The sequence below is a fragment of the Acanthochromis polyacanthus genome, chromosome 13 (genome assembly GCF_021347895.1).
Source record: "Acanthochromis polyacanthus isolate Apoly-LR-REF ecotype Palm Island chromosome 13, KAUST_Apoly_ChrSc, whole genome shotgun sequence".
Lineage (NCBI taxonomy): Eukaryota > Metazoa > Chordata > Actinopteri > Pomacentridae > Acanthochromis > Acanthochromis polyacanthus.
The window spans coordinates 11,589,989-11,615,382 of NC_067125.1; the positions used below are offsets into that span (position 1 = coordinate 11,589,989).

Below are 25,394 nucleotides of genomic sequence, written 5' to 3' on the forward strand. Positions count from 1 at the left end.
CTCAAGCTCACAGAAAGTTTCCTACTACACTTTTTTTTCCCCTTCTTCTTCAAACATGCACAAAAATCACATCCATCTCCCAAACACTCCACACTTACAGGCTCCTTGCCAATATGAGGGCAGAGCCAGAGAGAGTACAGTAGGTCATAACTGATCCAGACTATAATGTAAACATCACTGTATTACAAAGAGGTGCATTTGATGATGTTTCAAATAGGAATAGGAGTTGAATTTTACTTCTTTTACAGTTTTTTTTTAACATATTCCATTGAGAAACAAGTCTCCTGAATACCAACAAGTGTTGATCTGCCAGTCCAGCAGCCTCCACATGTCCCTGCTTTACTCCAGCACTGAAGGAGACTCTACTGAAGCTGTCAGCTGCAGCATCAGCCTCCAGTGCTGCTCTCTTCTGTCACAGTCCGCTACTGTACATGCAGACTGCTGTCAACTCAGCTCCGCTCATCACCAACTTTATTTGGAGCAAACAGAGCTCAGCTGGAGCACAAGCAGGGCTGCAGCCTCTCTGCCATGTCAGGTGTTTTCGGGAGGGGAGTCACTCACATACCTGCACAACTCCAGTTAGCACCACACGGACAGACGCACATTAAACATCCACCGGAGCTGTCATTTTTTCCCCTCACATCTCAACTCCGTTTAGTATAAAACGTCAGGACATGGAATGAACAAAAAGAAAGAAAGAAAAAAGGAATGAAACGACCCCTTGCCTTGAAATCCAAAGAGGAAAGCGACCCCGGTGATCCACACGCTGTGTATCCAGAAGTAACGCATCGTGTCCGGGACTCTTCCAGACGAAGCTCCGTCTCCAGCGGCTAGTTTCCAGGAGAGAAAGCTGCAGATGAAGCCGAGCGGAGGAAGAAATCCCGGTCTGAAGTGGAACTGCTGAACACGAGAGCCGGAGACTCTATCACCGCTTCTTCTGCTGCTTTCACACGGACATTAGCGACCCCTACCGGAAGTCTCTCCCTCAGAGAGAGGAAGTGTGTGTGGGCTCTTCTGTGTGTGTCTGTGGTGGGTTAGTGTGTTCCGACTAAAGCTGCTTTCTATGACGAAATACAAGATTTATCTGGACAAATAAATTGTGTTTTTTCAACATCACAACCTTTTTTCTTCTACTTTTTTTTTGTTTGTTTTAGCGTTTGCTACTACAGTTCAGGTCACAATGGCATGCCTTTATCATCTTAGCATGACTTGAGGACATCATAGGTTCTACTGGAATATCTGCATACAACAATTAGGGTAAACCAGGGCAAGACAACCCATTTAGGTCAAATTTCCTTATCAACACAAGAAGTATGCTTATTTAAAGGGTAATTAAATCCTTACAAAATACAGCTGTAACTACAACTGCTGTTGCAAAACTAAATGTAAAGGGGACATCTAGTCCTCACTGTGAATTTTGATCAATACAAATTAGTCACTTATGCATACATTTAACTGTATTTTCACATTTTGATGTTGCCCTGATATATATATATATATATATATATATATATATATATATATATATATATATGTGTGTGTGTGTGTGTGTGTGTGTGTGTGTGTGTGTGTGTGTGTGTGTGTGTGTATGTATGTATGTACAGTGAGTATGGAAATTATTCAGACCCCTTGAAATTTTTCACTCTCTGTGTCATTGCAGCCATTTGCCAAAATCAAAAAAAGTTCATTTTATTTCTCATTAATGTACACTCAGCACCCCATCTTGACAGAAAAAAACAAAAATATTGAAATTTTTGCAAATTTATTAAAAAAGAAAAACTGAAATATCACATGGCCACTCCTTTGTTATTTTAGCTGTGTGCTTAGGGTCATTGTCCTCTTTGGCTGAGGTCCTGAGCACTCTGGAAGAGGTTTTCCTCCAGGATATCTCTGTATTTGGCCGCATTCATCCTTCCTTCAATTGCAACCAGTCGTCCTGTCCCTGCAGCTGAAAAACACCCCCACAACATGATGCTCCCACCATGTTTCACTGTAGAGATTGTATTGGGCAGGTGATGAGCAGTGCCTGCTTTTCTCCACACATACCGCTTAGAATTAACACCAAAAAGTTCAATCTTGGTCTCATTAGACCAGAGAATCTTATTTCTCATAGTCTGGGAGTCCTTCATGTGTTTTTTGGCAAACTCTATGCGGGCTTTCATGTGTCTTGCACTGAGGAGAAGCTTCCGTCGGGCCACTCTGCCATAAAGCCCCGACTGGTGGAGGGCTGCAGTGATAGTTGACTTTGTGGAACTTTCTCCTATCTCCCGACTGCATCTCTGGAGCTCAGCCACAGTGATCTTTGGGTTCTTCTTTACCTCTCTCACCAAGGCTCTTCTCCCACCATTGCTCAGTTTGGCTTGACGGCCAGGTCTAGGAATAGTTGTGGTCATCCCAAACTTCTTCCATTTGAGGATTATGGAGGTTACTGTGCTCTTAGGAACCTTGAGTGCTGCAGAAATTCTTTTGTAACCTTGGCCAGATATGTGCCTTGGCACAATTCTGTCTCTGAGCTCCTTGGGCAGTCCCTTCGACCTCATGATTCTCATTTGCTCTGATGTAGCCTAGCTTAGCTAGACTTTGTATTCCCGTTATAAGGGATATACGGGAATACGGTCTAGCCCTCCTCCATTGACACATTTTGACAGGTTGTCAAGCTCTGAGCAGATCAGACTGAACCAATCAGAGCACCAGAGGCGGGAGTTAACGATGCGTCATCTTCAGGGCCGAGATTACCCATCTAACACCTGTGCACCTCCCGCATACAAACGAAATGGCGACCGCAACAGAGCGAGGTTTCTCTCGTGCGCTTTCCTCTGTTTTGCACGGGCTGAATTTGTCCTTAAAACTGGTCGCCATAACTGTTTGGACTACTTCTTCTTCTTCTTCTTTTAATTCCGGCAGGCTGTACGATAGAATGCGTAATGCTGCCCTCCACTGTTGAAAGGGAGAGCTTAGATTTTCCTCAGGACCCCTGTACGGCGAAGGAAGCTGTTAAAACTACAAAATATCATGGCGGAAAGGCAGTTGTTAGGTCGCTTAGTGATTGCGTCACACATGCGTTACGCTGATTGGCTCTCTCCAATTCAAGCTGTGATCGGTAGTCCCGCCTCTGGGCTAGATTTGGTTCAATGGAGCAGTTCCAGACTGACTTGATGTGTATTTGTAATACACAATATAAAGGCTGTCTGGTCCCCAGGCAAGCTCTGATGTGCACTGTGAGCTGTAAGGTCTTATATAGACAGGTGTGTGCCTTTCCTAATCAAGTCCAATCAGTTTAATTAAACACAGCTGGACTCCAATAAAGAAGCAGAACCATCTTGAGGAGGATCAGAAGAAATGGACAGCATGTGAGTTAAATATGAATGTTGCTGAAAAGGGTCTGAATACTTATGACCATGTGATATTTCAGTTTTTCTTTTTTAATAAATTTGCAAAAAATTCTACATTTCAGTTTTTTTTCTGTCAAGATGGTGTGCTGAGTGTACATTAATAAAAAATGAATGAACTTTTTTGATTTTGGCAAATGGCTGCAATGACACAGAGAGCGAAACATTTCAAGGGGTCTGAATACTTTCCGTACCCACTGTGTGTGTGTGTGTATATATATATATATATATATATATATATTACTGCCAATTAACTTTTATGTCATTGTTCTGGATGATAGTGTTCATAATTTGTCACAAATTTTATCTTAGCAGGGTTTTAATGGTGTACATGGGAGCTTGTTATCTCATATCAGGTGGGTGGCGGTTTTGCTCAGAAGTCCTCCCTCAACACTTTCAATGAGTATTTGTCTTTTTTCATCCTAGCTAATGGATGACTATGCATGACTCACATGTAAACAGTAAAAAAAACTAAATGAAAAACAAGTTTCGGTCTAAAAAAGATAGCACAGAGGCTTATTTTGTACAATAGAAATATGTCTTTAACAGACCTCAAAACCGCTTTTTTTAATATCCTCAGCCCACTAAAATTATTTCATGCTATTTAAAAAATTAGCAAAGCCAATATCTTAGCCAGGTTTAGCCTATTTTGTCTTACTAATATAAGTGCACACATTTTCTTTCTTTGAGATGTTATAAAAACTGATTAAAAAATGTCTTCTCTGTATATAAAATAGCTATATTATATTTATATTATATTTAGCTAATGCTAAAGTGAGATACTCTAGCATAATGTGATGAGCTGAATATAAAGTCAGCTAGTTAGTCTAGCACTTTTTTGGTTGTTTTGTTTTTATTGTTGGTTAGCTAGTGTGTCATCATAAATCTGTCATTAGCGAAGGCTAGAGTGTCTAAATCATGTATGTTTACTAAAACTACTTGAGTGCTACTCCTACACTTAAACAATGCAAAATAACACACACACACAAGCCTGTTTGTACTGTCAAAATATCACATCAACACACTTTGAAACCACTTCTTTTGATTTTCTCAGACCAGTAAAATGATTTTAGTTCTATTTCAATATTAGTCATCAAGTCATTCACTGCCATTCATGTAAAGAAGCAGCATCTTACCCTAGTTTTCCTATATTTTGTGTGACTAGCACGAGCACGAACACCACATTTTCTACTGCTGTTATGTAGTTAAAACATATAGAGAAGTCTTCTCAGTAACAAAAAGCATTTTATTGTCTCTGAAGAGGCTTCATTCCATATTTAGTGTAACCATATATGTCACAGTTAAAAGTGAATACAGTTTAGTTGGTCTCGCTGGGTAAAGCCAGTTATCTGTGTGGACACAAGTGTGCTGTTTCATCCCCAAGTAAACCTCACAGCAGATTGAATACATTTATTTCTCAAAGAACCACAGAAGCTGCTTCTTTAGTTTCCAGTATGCACTCTTGGTAGCTTTTATTTTTAATAAAATTTCTACTGTATAATATATTATTTAAAACATCATGTAATCATTACATACTACTTCAAATAATAAGAGGTCACACTCTGTCACATGCAGGGCTAAGTCGTGGTAATGGAGGCACTATACAAAGTGATTAAATAGACTTTGTTTTCTGTAATCTATACCCACTGCACTACGTGATGGAATGATTGAATTACCAGCTCTAATGACTGTTTCATATAGGAGGTAATGGCTCGTGAATCAAGTAAGTGGATGCATGTGGCGATATAGAGCCAGCAGTTTAAACAGACTGTTCCAACAGGTAGATGTCTGGATGTAGCATGAAGAGTATTTCACAAACAGTCCATGCATTTGTATACCAGATACACACGTGGACAAAATTGTTGGTACCCCTCAGTTAAAGAAGGAAAAACCCACAATTCTCACTGAAATCACTTGAAACTCACAAAAGTAACAATAAATAAAAATTTATTGAAAATTAAATAATCAAAAACAGCCATTACTTTTGAATTGTTGATTAACATAATTATTTAAAAAAACAAACTAATGAAACAGGCCTGGACAAAAATGATGGTGCCTCTATAAAAGATTGAAAACTATTTGACCAGAGTGACATGATTAACTCAGGTGTGTCATTTAATTGACATCACAGGTGTTTCCAAACTCATAATCAGTCAGTCTGCCTATTTAAAGGGAGACAAGTAGTCACCCTGCTGTTTGGTGAAAAGGTGTGTACCACACTGAACATGGACAACAGAAAGCGAAGGAGAGAATTGTCCCAGGACATCCGAAAAAAAATTATAGACAAACATCTTAAAGGTAAAGGCTATAAGACCATCTCTAAACAGCTTGAAGTTCCTGTGACAACAGTGGCTCATATTATTCAGAAGTTCAAGACCCACGGGACAGTAGCCAACCTCCCTGGACGTGGCCGCAAGAGGAAAATTGATGACAAATTGAAGAGACGGATCGTTCGAATTGTATCCAAAGAGCCCAGAGCAACCTCCAAAGAAATTAAAGGTGAACCCCAAGGCCAAGGTACATCAGTGTCAGATCGCACCATTCGTCGTTGTTTGAGCCAAAGTGGACTACCAAGGAGGACACCACTGCTGAAAAAAAACTCATAAAAAAGCCAGACTGGAATTTGCAAAAATGCATGTTGACAAGCCACAAAGCTTCTGGGAGAATGTCCTTTGGACAGATGAGACCAAACTGGAGCTTTTTGGTAAGGCACATCAACTCTATGTTCATAGACTCAAAAACCAAGCATACGAAGAAAAGAACACTGTCCCTACGGTGAAACATGGAGGAGGCTCAGTAATGTTTTGGGGCTGCTTTGCTGCATCTGGCACAGGGTGTCTTGAAAGTGTGCAAGGTACGATGAAATCTGAAGACTATCAAGGCATTCTGGAGAGAAATGTGCTGCCTAGTGTCAGAAAGCTTGGTCTCAGTCGCAGGTCATGGGTCTTCCAACAGGACAACGATCCAAAACACACAGCCAAAAACACCCAAGAATGGCTGAGAGAAAAGCGTTGGACTATTCTAAAGTGGCCTTCTATGAGCCCAGATCTGAATCCCATTGAACATATGTGGAAGGAGCTGAAACATGCCATTTGGAGAAGACACCCATCAAACCTGAGACAACTGGAGCTGTTTGCTCATGAGGAGTGGGCCAAAATACCTGTTGACAGCTGCAGAACGCTCATTGACAAATACAGAAATCGTTTAATTGCAGTGATTGCCTCAAAAGGTTGTGCAACAAAATATTAAGTTATGGGTACCATCATTTTTGTCCAGCCCTATTTCATTAGTTTGTTTTTTTAAATAATTATGTTAATCAACAATTCAAAAGTGATGGCTGATTTTGATTATTTAATTTTCAATAAATTTTTATTTATTGTTACTTTTGTGAGTTTCAAGTGATTTCAGTGAGAATTGTGGGTTTTTCCTTCTTTAACTGAGGGGTACCAACAATTTTGTCCACGTGTGTAGAATTCAGCATATCACTAAATTGGATATTTTGATTTTCATCCTTTCCAGAAGAATCATTTTTGCTTGGGGCTAAATTTAGTCTTTTTCTGTATTTGGGTCTTAGGTTTTGTTTCCTTTTGGTTTCCCCCAAAGTGAAGCTTCCACCCACAAGCACTCATGGCTATGGTGGACTGTGTTCGGAGGGTTTATTTGCATTCTCCACCTGTTTTCATCACCCTGCTCATCTGTATTTCAGACTCAGGAGAGAAGAATACTGTTTTCATTATAACATGCCAGAAGCCAGAAAGAGAGAGAGAATGAAAAAAAAAGAAGCAAAGGTTAGATGGAAGCCCACTAAAACAACACAGTGAAATGTACAGTTTGCTGTCAAAGTCAGAGAAGTGAGAGTGCTAAATGTCAGAGACGAGTCAAGTCTTGCTTCATGTTGGTTTCATCCAGCAAGAATCACTGTTAAGGTGGATGAAATGTACGCAAGCGGCACGGTTTCATGCATTATTCATGACACTTTCACATGATATTAGATCACTCAGTGCACGAGGACGTGCCTTAGACAGGGATCACACCTGCCTTCACACTGTCAGTGTTCTCAGTACCTATAAACAGACTCATGATTCCAATCTTTAGTCTAAGCCACATCAGTTAACACACTGTCATCACAGACCATCTCTCAGCCTGCTGTGTAAATAATACGCACAGTATGAACGCAGACTGAAAAGATGGGAGAAGGAAAATAAAATATTTTTGAACGAGGGCTCCATGCAACAAACTTCATAAATATGCAAAAGACTGTTTGTAATGAGTAATTCCATGGCAGATGGTAGAAAGTGATTTCACATCAGAGAGTGTCATTAATATCTTTGCAAAAGACAAAGTGTTGCTAATGTTGGAAGAAGACATAATCATCACATGAAGCAAGAAATGGAGCAAATGTAGCAGTTCATTTCAAACTATAATTCCAGGCAATTGCTCCAGCTTTTACAATCGTGCAATCAGAGTGAAAACATGTCCTCCTCATTGCATTACATTCATTAGAGAGAGAGAATTCAGATGAATTTAACAGAGTGCAGTCCACTCATGTCTTACACTCAGCACTAAGGTCAAAGCACCTGACCTCCAAGTGTCTCGATGCATAATTAATTTCCAGCCCACAGTGTTTCTGTCCTCCAGGAAACTTTTGGCTGTTAGCGTGAACACCTCAAGCTCAGGTTGGTAAATTTGGGGCTTGTAATGTGAAGACGAGATGTAATGTTCCTCTGAAGGGAGAAATATGCAACAATGTCGGAGTAGGCATGACACTGCACATGGTAAATTCTCAGGTGAAAATGGAGCCAACCCACCTTAAAGAGAAAGAGATGAATGCAGGAGAGAAGGAACAAGACAAAGAGGGAACATTTTTTAAAGCTTTTTATAAAGGAAGAAAAACTTCAATTAAAAGGAAAGGTAAATCAAAGGTATATGAATTAACCAAAGAATAAAATAAGTGATCTGTGTACAAATCCAAACATGGCTCTCACCAGAGACTCTCAGCTTTGATTTTTCCTTGGAGGGACTTGGACGGTCCACAGACGAAAGTGTTCCTTCCATTCTCCTCCTGGTATCTCACTTGACAGACACTCCTCATATCTTGAGGTGTTGCCAGCGGCTTCTAATTAAAGCCATTTTGCTCTGTCAGCGCAATGTGTTTTTGGTTCCTGGAGTGCTAAAAGACAACAACGATGAGAATACGTGTGCAATTCCTCTGTTAATGCCTCAGGTAAAATCCCGCAGGGAATAACATCGATCCAAGTGTTCAGTCCTTCACAGCTGATCAGCGTCTTCCCTAAGTGTGAGCTTGACTTGCCATCAATCAAGTATCAGGATACAGTTCAGAAAAGGTCTGCATTGATTTACCTTCTAAATATGGCACCACATTGCACAGCACTCTCTGCACCCTATGCTGTGACCTCCAGAAAGTGGATCATTTACGGTAAAGTTACAGATGCTCTGCAGTACTTGTACTTCGATGCTAATGACTCTTGGAGCTCCAGTTCCTAGTTTCCACTGCTGTTGGTCTCTGTCCTGAATAAAGAGCTCCTCTGTCTATTTCTAGTGTCTCAACCCCAGTGTTTTTTTACATTACACCAGACCCCAGCTGATTACCTGCAACTCTGCTGAGAACGTTTGATTTATGACTGTTTTGGAGTTATTATACTTGAGCTCGGTGTCGCAACACGGCGGCTCTCAGCTGGCGTGGAAAACCTGCGAGAGATTCTCTCAAGGCTTTGAGGTCTCATAACACTCCGACAGCGAGGCAAATGACTGTCAAGCAAAGCATCACTTTCTGGTTCAGATTTAGAGTGTGTTGGACTTTGTCTCTGGGTCTTTACTCCCTTGAGATTAGAGAATCTCATGACTTACAGAAGTAGTCCTAAGTATCCAGGCAGAGAGAAGACGCAGAGTATACAGCTACAAAAATTAATCTAATTAAGACTTAACAGAAAAGCAGTAATTATGAAGATTCCCTTTACACTTCACTCTCTTCACTGCTACGCTGGTTTCTTTCCTGTGAACTGAGTCACCAGCCGTAGTATTGTGTCTCTATTGTAAGACTTTCTACTTGCAATGTGCATGTAATCATTGATTAAGCCTGTGCACCACAATATTTGCATGACTGTGTTTGTGCATGCTTGTATTTTCGAGACTAACAAAAGCAGAAAATCAGAAATCAGAGCTTTTCCACTGAGGAGTCTTCTGTTGCATCTCTATAGGTTAGTCACATCCACATCTTTTGTCTAACAAAGCAGCCCCCATCTCCATTTACATTATCACATATTTCACTGCAGTCACCTCAGTTCTAACATACAGGACTGAAACTATGTTGTACTCACATACATATTTTTGCCAGACAATCAGAGGCAAGCATTTCTGTCACCACAGTATAGAAAGTTAAACAATGGCTTTATTATTTTAAGCTCAAATAATTGATGGGCTGCCAGGAAACATTCTGCAGGACTACAGTCATAGACATGTCACTGGCATCAATGGGCTACAAGTGACAGAACTGTCACATTCATTATGATCTTTGTCTTCTGAAGCAGCTTAACCTGACACATCATTCAGCACACAAACAGAACTGTCAATGGATAGTGTGGGATAACACAAATGAGATGCAGCTGGTTAAACTCAATATTATCCTTTATAATAGGAGATGGGGAGTAGAAGCAAGAAAGGGCTGGAACACAGGAACAGTTTCAATTTGAAAACAAACAAAAGAAATAGTTGCGGGATGCACTGTTCTTACACAACTCAGTCTCACACCAAAATGTGTCACACCTACACTGGTCTCAAGTGGACACCTTTCTGTGATGAAAAATGAAACCAGTGAGGAAGTGCCAAGTGCACTTCCTCAAATGGCAGCTTGAGGCTGGCTCAAAAGTGTGAAAATTCCCATAGAGTCCCATGTAAAAATGCCCATATTTACACCAGAAATAAGCATGTTTACAGCCTGCTACCAAAACAGTTTTGGTCTCTATGGCTAATCTATCAGTCCATTGCAGCTGCAGGAGTGGTGAATTTTTATATTTTGTCCTTGTTAAAATTCTATTAAGGCTTAAAGTTACAAATAAAAACAAGGTCTCTTTAAATGACTGGTGGATGCTGTCATGGGATAGTACATGGCTCACATCAGTGCTATTCATGCACCATCTTCTTAGTTATTTTTGGAATACAAAAAGTCGGGCACTGCCAAAAGCAATGATGTCTTAGACCACCACAGCATGGTTGATATCAAGGTGGGTTTGTTGATCTTTATATATAGTGTATGGTTGGTCCATATTACAAAGGAAATTGTTTGTTTGGGTTTTTTTTTTTTGTTTTTGTTTTGTTTTTTTAAACCAAAGGCTGTAAAATTGTGGAATACTTCTGCCATTTTTTTTTTTTTTTGGAATACTTTTTTTTTTGTTGGCCTGAGACCAAATCACATCATTCACATCAGCATGTGATGCATCAGTTTCTTTCACTTTGCACATTAAAACAGCAATAAAGCAAATAAGAAAGTAAGATTAACCAAGCACGGGACCTTTAATCCAGGATACTGGCATTCAGTCCCAAGTAAGGCCATTTTTTCACCTTACTTTTGCATTTTGTTGAATTTTCAAGTGCCATTTACTTTGATTTTCAGTTGCTGTTTGCTTTGTTGAATGCTAAAAAAAACCCCACTTGGTTACATTTACATGCAAAAGTTACTTGGTTAGGTTCAGGAAAAGATGATGGTTTTGGTCAAGATATGGAAACCACAAAGCTCCAGTTGTTTTGTAGGTTGCAGGGCACAGTGACCAATCACAATAATAGTCGTCCCTAAAAAAAAACCTAAGCTTCACCCAGTTTCACTCCTTTTGCTTCTTATAATGATATGTTGCACTGTGGACCAATGTGTCTGTTGCACATTTTCGTGTGAGACTGGACTTTGATCATAACAGTGGTGGTGGTGGGAAGAAGTCCAACAGATATAAGAGCATCATTGAATACAGATGGAGTGACACAAGAGGACTGACTTCAACCTAGTCAACCCTGCTGTGGGAAGCTGTTTACATAGCACCTCTATTCCCAATAGCCCTGAATGAGAGGAACGAGTGTTAACTGTGTGGGTGAGTAAATGATGAATATTACTTGTAACATGTAGAAGCTGAATACTTCATACAGAAAATTAAAGTACCTCACGATGATAACGAGTAAAGAGTAGAAGAGGGAGTGGGAGGACAGAGAGGAAAGAGCCCTTTTTCTACACGTCTCACTGATGACTCAGCAATGACCAAGGAAAACTGTTGAAACTTATGACAGTGAGAAAGAACCGAGATGAACCTCCAACGGCGATACAGCACGATTAGTGCCTCATCCTTGTTCCGAGTACTGAGTCAATAAAGGAAAGGGCTCTATGGTAGAAAAAAAATGCTATTTTTTCTCTGTTTTCTTTTCCCTACAGGAGGTGGCAAACTGTACAGTGAGCGTGATGGTGAAGGGGAGTCTGTATTTGTATACATTTATCACATTAAAGAAGTACACTCTAAATAGTTTGACAGTTCTAAAAAAAAAAAAAAAAGCAAAGCTAATAGTCACAGCATTATCTTCAAAACAACTTACCACATGACCTCTGCATATCGCCATTCTCAAAAACAACAAAATTGCAATCCATATGATGAAGGAATTGTAGGGTGCATAGCAGAAATACTTCTTTACATTCTATATATAAATCATCTCCAACATCCATAGCGCCTCTGCATGCCTTCCCTCTCCCAGCTGCAGTGTGCTTATAAATCTGAGCACAGTCTTTTGTCAGCCATGTCCAATAATGAACAGCCCAACCAGATATCTGACAAATAACTCATTTCCAGCACGTCTTTCTGCAAACACAGCGTCTGACTCACTGGTGATTTAGAAGAGGGTTAATTCTGGACTCAATCCAGCTCACACACAGTCAATACAAGGAAAAAAAAAAACCTTGACTGATAGAGCCTCACCTCCCCCTGAGCCTCCCCTCTCATTGTCCGTCTCTCATCTCTCAGCTTTATGGTCAATAACCTGGGTGGACCCCAGTTTGCATCTTCTTTCAAATGCTACTGATTGACCAATTATGTTTCTGCAGTCCACTCTCGTGACCTGATCCCAAAGCTTTCTCATTGAACATTCTGGAGGAGCAAAGCAATCACTGCGGGTTCAGATAGACCAGCATATTAAATTATAGTAATTCATACAAAAAAATCACACTAAATTAACCTGTCAATAGGCTTTTTATTTGTTCCCTTGCTTTTTACAGGTTCAGAGAATTTCAAAAAATGAAGATGTGATTTGGAATGAAAGCCACAGTAGAAAGTGAATTGAGTTGTTCTTTCATAAAACCAAAAGGTGTCTGTGTTAGTGTGCAGAAAGGATCGTTATTGGTTATTGAGGTGTGATTTTGAAACATTTTCCTGTGCAATAATCAAACCAGTAAAGCTCCGCTCATCATCCTCATTAAGTACTTTGAAATGTACTTTGTATTCAGTCTCTGTTGAACTGAGCTACAACCTGATTTACAAATTAAGCTCATTACTACATTCCTGCACAACCAGCATCATTGGCTAACACTCGCCCTGATCATTTCTGCAACTGTTCAACTAGGAAGAGTAAAGAAAAGAGCAGGTGGTAGAACAAAAACAAGAAAGAGAAGGAAAAGGAAAAGGAGGAGGAGATGAAGATCAACAATGACTCCATCTAGAACTTCAATGGAAAGCTTGGGAATGCCAAAGAAATGATGGCTCCTTTTCGACAAACGCGGAAATTACAGCAACTACTCTAATCACCGTATCCTGTCTGCACGCAGAGATGTTGGAAAAAACTAAACTAGATAATGAGGAGAGAAAAAAAAAAAGGAATTATGTCATCTTACATTCTCCAAAATTGGAGATATCTATGCAATAATCAGTGACAACTATGGAAGTTTTACCACCACACCACAGCGGTGGATTTTATTCAGAGCTCTCTGAATCTGATACAGCAGACAGCCATAAAATAACAAGCACAGAAGATGGAGGTCAGTCTGTGTGTCATTCTTGCTCTGTCTATGGAGTTTGGTGGAAAAGAGACAGATAGAGTTGAGGTCTTTCACAGTATTTCACAAAGTTCACATTATGAGAGAATGTGAGATACATTTGCATAAAACTGCTTTACATCAACCCAACCATTTTCTTCTGCTTATCTGGGTCGAGTCACAGTGGCAGCAGGCTTAGCTTGCATTCCAGATGTCTTTCTCACCAGTAAGACTTTGCAGCTCCTCCTGGGGAGATTCCAAGGTGTTCTCTGGCCAGATGAGATATGCCATCCCTTGTGGGGCCTACCTTGGAGTGGAAGACCTCAAAAAGAAGGCCCCCAGGATGCATCTTAATCAGATGTCTGAATCACCTTAGCTTGCTCATTTCATCACAAAGGAGCAGTGAATCTACTTTGAGTTCATTCTGGATGTCCAAGATCCTCATCTGACGTCTAAAGCTGAGTTCAGCCACCCTTCGCAGGCGACCCATTTTGGCCACTTGCATCCACAATCTCACTCTTTCGGTTTTCCCCTGGAGCTCATGGCCACAGGTGAGGGCTGGAATGAAGACTGATTTGCAAATCAAGAGTTTCGCCTTCCAACTCGACTCCCTCTTCACCACGACTGCCCAGTACAACGCTGCCCTGATCGGTCTGTCAATCTCACGCTCCATTTTCCCATCACTCAGGAACAAAATCCCAGAATACCTCTCTTCCATCTCTTACTCACCCGCAACCTACGGTGAGCAATCTCCTGGTTACCATCACCAAAAATCAAGGCCTCAGATTCGACTCATCCTTCACACTCGGCTGCAAAACTGAAACACACTCCAGCATGGTAAAACAGTTCAGTTCAAACCTTGAATACCTTAATATGGTAACACACAGCGCCCATCTAGTTTCTATTATGAAGCGTTACAGCGTTGATCGGCTCAGCAGATGCGCTGTGGTCTAATAGGATCAGACAGGCGTGGAGACATGCAGCATAAAAACAGCTCCACTCCAATGAGAGTAACTGGACTGGAAACACTACATACAGATACCTCCTGTCTTGATGACGTGACATGTTCAGTAGCTGCAGGTGCACTCTTTGTTCTTATCTATCTTGGCTTAGAGTTTTCCTTCTTTAATCTGTCTCCAAGCGGAGTCGCTACTTCTGTACTAATGAGCAGTTTCCTTTACTGTCATTCTGTCCACCTCCATTGCTTCCAGCCACCACTCCCTTTTCCCCTTGTGAGTACGGGGAAGCCACATACATGCAATATAAATGCAAATGCAATATTTATCAAAGATGCACACATTAGAGATAAAAACGCACGGATAAGGAAAAAAAAAAGTCTATATGTTCCTAAAGTCATACACAGATCCACACATAAAAGAACCCTCTTTCACTCTTTCACAGGCAAACACATGCACACCCTCCTACAGACAGTCCACACTGCTGTTCCCTGTGTCTCTGTGAAATCACTCGTCGCCGCTTTGTTCCTTCACATAAAACGCAAACGTAACAGTGATAATGAATTTCTGTGATTTTATTTTATTTTATTTTTTTTCCCCAGGCACATACTCACCCACACATACACACACACTCGTTACACATTCTCCACCTGCTTTGGCGTTGTGTAAGGAGTGTGTGAAGTGTGGAGGCGACCGTCACAATGACTGATTTCTCTTCCCTGCTTGGTTCCACTCAGCTGCCTGTCACTGACTCTTCAGAAGAAAGTGTTGGAGGTTACAGATCTATTTATTGAAGCTGGAGCTTTTAACAGTCCATAATATGATAAAAAAAAATTGTGAACTTTATAAGTGCCAACAATCTGAGACTCTCTGATTCTTCAAACCTCTCAGAAGTAAACGCATCAACAGGCTGAAGCTCTTTTCTACTTGAATCCGTGTCCTTCAAAAAGTTCCATTTGGAGGTTTTAGTGAATGTCAGACGATTAGGTATGGATGGAGTAGGATGTAAAAAAAAAGATAAAAAACAACAACAAAAAAAAAAAGCCCACACTTCACAGTCATTTCAACTAGCAACCGGCAGAAAAATCAATCTCATTTCAAGCTGAAATCTTTGCACCAACACAATAACAATAATTACACATGCACAGGCAGACAGGCAAGCATAGACAAAGATAGTAGAAAAAATAAAAAAAAATAAACCCACACACATACACACACCTACACAGTCATCTAAACCATGAAATGATCTCCTCTGAACACCACTGTGACAAATCAAACTGTATCCATCTGGTGTCTCTGTGGAACATCAAGTGTTGAAATGTGTAGGAGTCTGGCGTTGTTGGTAGAGTCACAGATGTTATAGTAACAAAACAAAAATTGGATCGGGATTGGTGTGTGTGTGTGTGTGTGTGTCAGTATGTTTGTGCAAAAAAAATCATTGTTCATCCTTTATAATTCTTTGTTAAATCTAGTCATGTAAAAACAAATTAACTATCACGCAATGTTTTCTTAATTCCTGCAGTTATAGTTCAGCATCACACGCACAAAACACATCAAAGGAACAGAAGGAAATAATATATATTTTTAAAAAGAACAAGAATGGAAGCACCCCCTGCTTAAAACAAACAAACAAAAAAAATGCCTGTCAGATATTTTCTCAAAGTAAACTTCTTTTGTTTGTGAAGTGCTTCGTACTGAACATGCTTATGAATATGCACATCAGCATCACCAGTATCGAACACTGCTTTCACTCTGGCAGTATATGTATTTGCAGGTTTAAATGTCGGACTGTGCCTCAGCCTGCTGAGGAGTTTGTCTCTCAGCAGTGATTTCTGAAGGATATCAGACAAATGAGAAGAGAGACAACTGCCAAAACATTTCATCTCAGGAGTTGAGCCTCTCAGGGTGCCATGAGAGCAGTAGAGGACAGTGACCATTCTGCCTTGTGGCACATAAATTGATTTCTTCTTTAATGGGCAATCTGGCTCACAGTATCTGGCTCCAGTCTCGACCGATGTACAATCTACTGCATAATGGGAAAGTGAATATTCACATTTACATATATACGGTCTCTACATTCAGCTTCCATTCCAACTAAGAGTGCAGTCACCAACACATTCAAAGGGAATACCGTACTCAGTGTGCTGAACCAGTAAGAGTGGCAGGTGTTTCAGCTCAGCATGTTACCACAACATTACCTGGATCAGATGTGGCTCAAGATTGTCAAGTGTCAAATATGGAAACAGGATGTTCTGTTGCTAAAAAGAAGGGAAATTACAATTGGCAGCTGGGCTGTGAGTTTTAGAGCTCAGCTCCATTTGGACAGTGCTGATCAAAGTGATGATAAAATTATATGTAATACCAAACAGAATGGCAACTAACTGTTTTCTTGTGTTGTAAATGGTCAAACACAGGAGTATTTACTGAAATTACACACATTTGTGTTATACTTACTTTAGATACTCATTTTAGTGTCTCCACTGTACACTGGAGACACTAAAATGTTAAAGTGCTTTTCCTTGACTGACACTTTAAAATGTGTTTTTACCAATTACATTCATAAACAGATTGGAACATCGACTGAGGTTACAAACACATTATGTGAAAGAGTGATGTCGTTGGGGTTGAAAGTGTGATCGTGTAAAAAGCTGGCAATAGACACACACATGGATACATACAGTAAGACTTTGTGATAAATTGTAAAAGGCAGTCAAAATAAAGTGGTTGATTCTAGTCGAAATAAGGGATAATTGTGGATAATTTGTGTACACAGGTATTCATTATAATGATAACATAAAAATGCATGTTAAAAAATATCTAAGAATAATGGAACAATCTCGCATTCATAAAAATAAAAGACAGAAAGCAAATTAAATCCAGAGGTTCACAGAAGGAAACCTGGGTGAAGCACCGCAGAGAATTCGAGGTTCAGAGTGACTGGCCTGGACTGATTATCGCTGAATGGGGAACCCACACTGGCCGAACATGAAGTCTGTCAGCACTTGGAGCAGCCTGCTGGCAGTATGTCGCTTAGGCAGAGATGGTGGGGTAATTGGGGTTGTAGGTGGTTTCAGATCGCAAAGCCTGTCATGCAAGGGTAAACGTCGGTCTCTGTGGGCCGCTGCCTCCACCATGGGAGATCGAAATTCCCAGACGTCCACAGACTAGCGCACCTCGGCAGACCTGGACAGAAGCCACGACAGGGGGCGAAGGGACTCATTATCAAGGTATGACTGACCGTTATGAGCCAGAGAGGAAGCGCGTTTGGAGTTTACTTGTGAAACTGAATTAACACGCACTACACACTACAGCTGATCATATGCTCATGAACAGATGAACATTTAAGATAGAACTTGTTTTCTTTCTGTCTGAAATTTCTAGGAGTTTCAGCTGCTGGGCTCTGATGAGATTGATGCCAGGCCTCTTCCCAAGCTGGTAACGCCATAATCAAGAAAAGACTGCACACTAGTTTAATTAAAATGTAACATGGCACATCATTTTCTCCAATGCGTATGCCCAATCTGCTCAGCATATGTCCGTCCTTGTTTCAGGTGTGGGAAGAAAGCACTAGCATGAGGATGAGGGATGTTGTGTTTGAAGCTGGAAGGCTGCTCCCCTCACCCAAAAGCTGTCTCTTCAGCTTCAGTTTAAGTGAGCTGCATTTGACATCAGTAAAGTACTTTAGGTATGCTGTCTCTGTTATGTTTTAAAAGAATCTCTGAATGACTGTAACCCACAGACAAGATCACCAGCAAGGCGGAGAAGTATGCCAGGACCCCGACAGAGCAGCAACAGGGGGGCTCAGCTCCAAACTCCTTGGCCCACAGGACGTGGTGATGGAGGTGGTCTGAGAACTCTTGCACTGTTTCTGGTTGCTGTCTCCAAATATCTGTTTCAACATGCTGTCCCAGCAGGTCAGTAAAATGGCTGTCGGGGTAACAAAAGCAGTTGAGGACCGGGTTTCTGCTAACCTTGCCAGCAAGTTGATTTCTCGCGATATTTGTGAGTTCACAAATCTCTCAAGAAAGCATCTTGTACCGCTCCCGCTTTCACTGTTCGGACAGAGCCAAGTTGGCACGGGCCAATCACGCAGCAGTATTCGTGTGTGGGGCGGGATATCCGGGTGTGAAGACGACAACACTCTTGACGACACCAAGCGCCAGTAGATCAAAACAAACATGGCAACGGAGGACAACGATCGTGTAGATGCTGCTATTAAGTCAGTTTTAGCCGAATCTCGTATCGCTTCTTTGAAGGAAGAACAACGAGAGGCTCTTTGCGCATTTCTGGATGGTAAAGATGTTTGTGCTTTTTTACCAACGGGTTTTGGTAAGAGTTTAATCTACCAATTGGCTCCGCTTGTTGTGAAGATCCCGCGATTGGCTAAAAACAAATCTGTCAGAGGCGGGACATACTGTTGCATTGTCCAATCCGTGCCTCTTCCCTCCGAATGGATTTACATGGAGCGGTCCCAGATTGATATTGTGGAGTACTATCAAGTACTACACAATTATTAATCTGGCCATTGCCAGGTTAGGTTTCTGCTGCTCTGGTCACGTTCTCCCGCTCCACCAGAGACAACATGGTCCTTTCTATTCAGGAAACGTTGCACAGGCTTACTCTGAAGACATCCTAGACAAAAGGCCTAGCTGTTTTGCAGCATAGGTGCTATCACCATCACTGGTGTTGTCCCTTTTGGTGTCAGAATCTCCATAGATCTAGACTGGAAAAAGGATTGCACTCAGCCAGCAGGTTTGATGGATGCTGCTGTTTCTCAGACATCAGGGATGTACAGATGTTGAAGAAAACATCCGTGGACACCGACTTGTTTGCATTAAAATAAGTGTATTACAAAGAAGACCAGGACCGATCAGGCACCATGGATACCCAGAAGCATTATCTGCCGATATGAATAACTCAGCTTGAAACTAAACATATGGTTTCCATCGGTATCAGGACCCCACTGTCCAAACATAGGTGCACCAGTTGCATCAATTCCCAAGCGCCTCTCCTGCACACACATTCCCAAAATTTCGATAAACATCCCAGAACTATTGTAGAGAAAACATACATCTCATGACAGATACTACAGTGCAACCACTAACGCTGCAGATCTGACAGACGAGCCTGCTCTGAAGGAGAACACAGAAGCAATCGTAAAAACAGACCTTACTGCCACTCCTCCACCAGCTTCTCTTACCACCACATTTAAATTTCCAGCAAATACTGCCAGCCAAGCGGAGGAACATCCAACACCCAGCCTCTCTGCTGTGACTCAAGTTCCATCATCTCCTGTGAATTCAAGCTCCAGAGCTCCACCAGTGATGCTGAACCAGTGCAGCAGCTGAGACCGAGTCCAGAGACAGATTGTCTTGGACTGTGAAGTCATTTGTGAGGAGCCCACCAGTGACTCTCATCTCCTTTGATGGTCCTCCTGTCACCACGGCACAGCAGGATGTAACTATCAGCCAGGACCGGGTCAAAAAAAGAAGAATGAGAGTGGAATCTATGGCCCAAATAAACATCCTGCCAGTTGTTTCTGCCTGGAGACATGGACTGCTTCTCAGAATGGAAATGTCTTTGATTTATTTATTTTCTTTCATTATTACTTCATTTTCCAATGTAATGTTTTGTTTCATATTTTATTTGTGTTCACTGTGCATTTTAAATTTAATCTAATTTTCATTTAGCCTAATTAAATCTTTATTGGCATTTTCGCTTTCAGCAAAACAAAGTCATTTTTGCATTGCAATTAGTGTGCAACAGTCATTTCTTGTGAATTAATGTAACGAGAAATGAAGGCAATCAATTCAATTTCAGTCAATTATTGCTTATTTTATTACTCCAGACAGCAATGACACAAAATGTGATATGGAGGAACTAAAGAAAAAAAAAAAAAGCACTACTGGGTCTGATATTTTGAGGTTCTGGATCCAAACCTGACAGAAAACTTCAACAATCTCCATCCACTCTCACCAAGTGCTTGCTGAAATTGTTGGGTTTCTTTTTCTAAAACATATATAACAATAAGCAACCTGAGATGGCTTGCATAATGACTTTGCCCTATATGAATAAAACTGAATGTAACTGAGTTAAGTCAGCATTGTGCAGCAGTATAGGCATGATGCTATTAAACCAAGGTTTCTCCAGCAGACTTCCCACTCCTTCTCCTCCTCATTTTGACCTGAACAGACTGTAACTGAACCACCTCTTACTGAGAGACACCGATCCACAGCAGTCTGTCAAGATTTTATCACTGCAACACAGACCTGGTCAAACAAGCAAATCGCTAGAAATAAAGTACACACGTTGCTGTTTTGAAGGCAGACATGTCTGGGAAGACAGGGAATTTCTTGAGGAACGAAACAGACATCCATGCAGATAAAATGCAACCATAAAGACATTACTTTAAGACTTGGATTATGTGTTGCAGGACATAAGACTCATTTCATTTCATTTCATTTCATGCTTATTTGGCAGGGACAATGCATACAACACTGCCACAAAAAAGGGAAAATGCGATGCATGTAAGACGTCTCGCTTCAGCTAATTTGCAGTTTTTGTCCCTGGTCAGGCATTGAAAATACAATGAAACATACTAAATACAATTAAAAAATGCAATGACACAACTACAGTGGATAATACAACAAATAAATACACACAGTTGCAGTTGTCAATTACTGATAAAAGAAATCTAAGTTGAATTAAACACTGAACTTTAGTAAAATGCTGTTATGTTGACAATGACTTGTAAGAAATCAATGGTCGCACTTCTGCTGCTGCTTGAGCCAGTATTTAACTTTCACACTAAACCTCTTCAATTCTGCTTGGGATTGAATTTCTGATGGTTAGGAATTCCATAGGTGTGTACTTTGCACTGATAGAGACGATTGGCCAAATGTTGTTCTGCATCTTGGAATTTGGCAGTTCTGCTTGGTTCTGGTCCTTGTCATTGTCCTGGAGGTGTCTGTCTTTTTAGAGATCTGAGACATCACTTGTCATATTGTGTTGCCTGTACCTGTAAAGAACAGATCTGTAGAAAACCATGCAAAGTGGGATCTAATCAGGGCTTAGCTCTCTGCATTGCAATATATATATATATATATATATATATATTATTTTTTTTAATTAATTTATTTATTTTTTTAACAAAAACTAGCATGGTGAAAGCTAATGCAAATGTGTAGTGTATTTGCTTGACATGATAGTAACTTTTTCTTTGACAAACTGTATTTGGATTAAGTAGCATATATGTCTCAAAGGTACATTTTAACAGTTTGATATTTCATGTAAATAACCCAGTCCACTACATACACAGATATGCATGAATACATGCAGTGTGTGCTTTTGGTTACTTCTGTAGTAACAGCTGTCAGTAGGAGGCCTTCTGTCCTTATACTTTAAATATTTAACCGCATTTTTCACAAAATGGAAGGATTTTACATATACATACAGTGTCAAGAAAACTTTGAAACAGCATTTATTCATACCTGGGGAGATCTCAAATAGGCACACAGACGTTAAGCACAACATTTATCGATTTACTTATAGAAGAGAAGACTGGCAGCAGCATCACAGATTAGCAGCCGTGGAAGAGCTGGTTGGACCAGCGAGGGGGAAAGAAAAAAGACTGGGGCAGGAAGATTTCGGAAAGCACCAGCTCGTGCTGCCTGCTGTTCATGTTTTCCAATCAAACTTCGAGAAATGGCAGAAGCGGCTCCCATGCTGTCACTGCTTTACGGGTTAGGGGTCGAGTAATTAACACACTTTGTTTGTCCACCTACAGAGCATGCCAGTGAGACTCCCACCAACACAGACTGTGATAAAGCCAGTCGCTTGCATAGCCATTTCACACACACAGAAGAAAAGCGACTGAGGAGAGGTTTCTTCCACTGACACAGTGCAGGAAAAATCAGCTTGTCACGGTAAAGCATTAGCATGCAGATTGCTGGAAGCTGAGCTGACAGGTTAAGCAGCTAAGCCAATAAAGTCCTGCTTGAGAGCAAACACTGTGAAGAATAGTAGCTATAGTGTAGAGAAGAGGAAAAATGTCAGCAATGCAGTAACACATACATGGTCAATAAATTAGACATTTTTAGGAGCATAATAATGATATGTAATATAATGGAATTTAATAAAAAAGGTAAACTTATTCCCTTAACCTGTGAATGTAGACATGCAGTATGTATATGAGGTGAAGTCAGACTAACTGCCAGTACCCAAGCCTCTTTCTCTGCCCTATGCTCTTTAAAAATAAGCTTTCATATTGGACAACATATATGCTGTCACACATATATTTGTGATCGAGGTTTGAAATCAGCTGAAATGATAAATTGATAAATCTGTCCTAAGAGTATGGAATAGGGTAAAGTTGTGCTTTCCTAATTTATTCAAAGATAATATGATTTCCTACCTTTAAGATGAAAAGCACAGGTGTAAATACAGTGATTACAACAAAGACGATTGAATTCCTTTGAGGTATGTCATTATACAGGACTTGTTATTTTGTGTCATATTGGGCAGCATCACCTTGTTTGTGCTTTTAGTTCCATCTGTGCTTTCCTGATATGGTGTGCCACAAAATGTGAAGACTAAGTTCTAATTTTGAGAATCTTCAACCAGCATTCAATGGAAAAAGCTACCGGAAGCACAAACACTGCGCATCCTGGAGTGAACCTCCATTCATTCAGTGAATCTTGTTCCCTCTGGTTTTTCTCTGTATCTCCAGTCATTTGCCTCATACACCGTGACCTATCCGTGCAGCTTTGTCCTCCGGCATGCTGTGTCACACAATGTTGTAGAGGTGGATCATCACCTTCCAGAGCTCCCACTATTACAGGATGTCAAAGCCCTTTTTCTTTACTCATTCGCAGCAGACATTTTGACTTTTTGCAGCAGGAAAGCACATGTATAATTGATAACATTGAAAAAGACTGTCCTGGAATTGTGCAGGTTGCCGTGCACTTGATGGAGGTATGCCATTCTTAGCGATATTCTTTGACCTGCACTTTTCCTGCTTTGACAAGTCAAAACGTCTGCAACAAAACGGGCCTATTATGCAGCGTACAGGACCCGGTTCACACTCAGACCAGCTGATCTACTCTGCTGAAGACAAGCAGAGAGGCTACAAATTAACCCGATTGCTTCCAGTGCTACAAATGTTCACCAACCAGTGGATGCAAGAACCGCTATTTCGTGATCACTGATACAAAAGACGAGTGGCAACTTGTAGAGACAACAAAATAACTGTTGATGTGATTTAATAAAACGCGGAATCAGTTTAGTAAATTGTTTTCATTACAGTGAAGACTGAGGGAGCTGCAGATGATGGTGAAAGTTGTGACAGAAACAATCCGATATGAGATGAGACTCGTAGCTGATCTGGTTCAGTCAGTCAAGATGTTCTCTATCCCATTATAGACACAGCACATCACACAATCACAGCACCCACACATACACACTGAGAGAACAGTTCTGTCTGTGTGAAATCAACTCTGAACAAATATCCAAAGTCTGCCTTCCCCTACTGTTTCAGCATGAGGTTGTCAGTCTAATATATGTCCATCCAGTAGATACTGTCAGGTAAGACACAGGACTGACACCCTGATGGAAAGGCAGCTGCTGCAAGGTGAAGTATAGAACCTAACAATGTATCAACACAACACAAATTCCACAACCAAGTCAGCACATTGGAACACTGTGTTTCCCAAAGCTACACTCCTTCTAAAAAAATGCGAGTTTTCCACATCTTCCAGTGTAAGTCTGCTGTACTAGAAATAAGAACACAGCTTTAGTTTCATCTTTTTAGGACTCAACTGGGTTGCTTGTAGTTAAAAAAGAGAAGAAAAAAGACAGCTTGTCTCAGATTTACCTGTAGAGGTCATCGCCTGAACTCATCTAGAGCCTGAACTTTAACAGGAGCTTGTTCCCCACAGTCTGCTGCTGCCATTACTGCTTTTGTAATGTCAGTGAAAAGGCTGATATTAATCAAACAGCAGTGGGATACTTCAGCTACGGAAAAGGTTACACTTGAGCTGCACTGATGTTTGCAGTAATTCTACCAGACTAAGGGTTGTGGTATTCTTATTTACACTCACAGAAAATGCGATTTACACGTCTAAAGCCCCAAAACGTGTTTAGGACTGAATAGGTAAATACCAAAACATAAGCTTGACATACAAAGTGAGTTTTTCTCCGTAACAATTACTTTTACTTCAGAGCAGGAAAAGTGCAAATGCAGGGATACTACTGTTTATGACTGCATTTCACTGGAGTAAAGTCATATTTAGCAGGCTGGTTTACAACATTAAATCACATAAAAATTAAGTGAATGACAATGATCATCTTCGTGAAAAGATGACGTGTCATCTCAAGGCACTTGCTATGTGAATTGTCTTGAAAATGACAAATGTTTTCAATTGGCAATAAATAACATTAGACTGAACTGAACTGAAAGCAATGCTCTGTTGACAAACCTTGAGTCCTGGCATTCATATGGATTGTACTTTTATACACACCTTGCCTTTGTTGCAGACTGAGTAAAATATTTCATGGCAACAACACTCCACTACAGCAGCAACCATCCCAGCAGGACAAGGTGCATTACAAAACTGCAAAAACTGCTCAGCAACGGCTTGCAGAACAGGACCAAGAGCTCAAGGCATTGACCCTGGCCTCCAGACTCCCTTGATTTTATTGAGTGTCCATTGGATGTACCAGAAGAACTCTTATGGTACGTGTTCACAAGAAAATTTGAACGCTTTCCATTCATTGTCTGTGAAATGCCCCACATTGCATTCTGGTCGCATCATGCTGCGTTTCGAGCAAGGTGCTAACTGCCCGTACCTCACTGACCTATAGTTAAGGTCTAGGTTACTATATGCAAATGGGCTCATTGAGCAGAAACTGCATAGTGCATTTTGCTCCCCTCAAATGTTTTCAGAAAAAATTTTCTGCTGAACTGTTTTCATAATAAAAGAGGAAGTTTCGACTAATCCGCCATGTTGGTGCGACACCTCGACAGGACAGGTTTCC

At 40.7% G+C, this 25,394-nt stretch overlaps 1 protein-coding gene across 3 annotated transcripts in view; it reads right to left on the minus strand.

Annotated features, from left to right (window-relative positions):
* The window catches only part of lsamp (limbic system associated membrane protein), a 1,200,168-nt gene that overhangs the window by 584,008 nt on the left and 590,766 nt on the right, over positions 1–25,394 (minus strand). Inside the window, exon 1 of one of the 3 annotated variants that reach the window (XM_051958405.1) lies at positions 726–935. The exons of the other annotated variants lie outside the window; for them this stretch is intronic. Coding sequence (XP_051814365.1) covers positions 726–789 — 64 coding nt within the window. The 5' untranslated portion in view covers positions 790–935. Of the gene's footprint in view, positions 1–725; positions 936–25,394 lie in introns of those variants that run through there. 3 annotated transcript variants of the gene reach the window in all.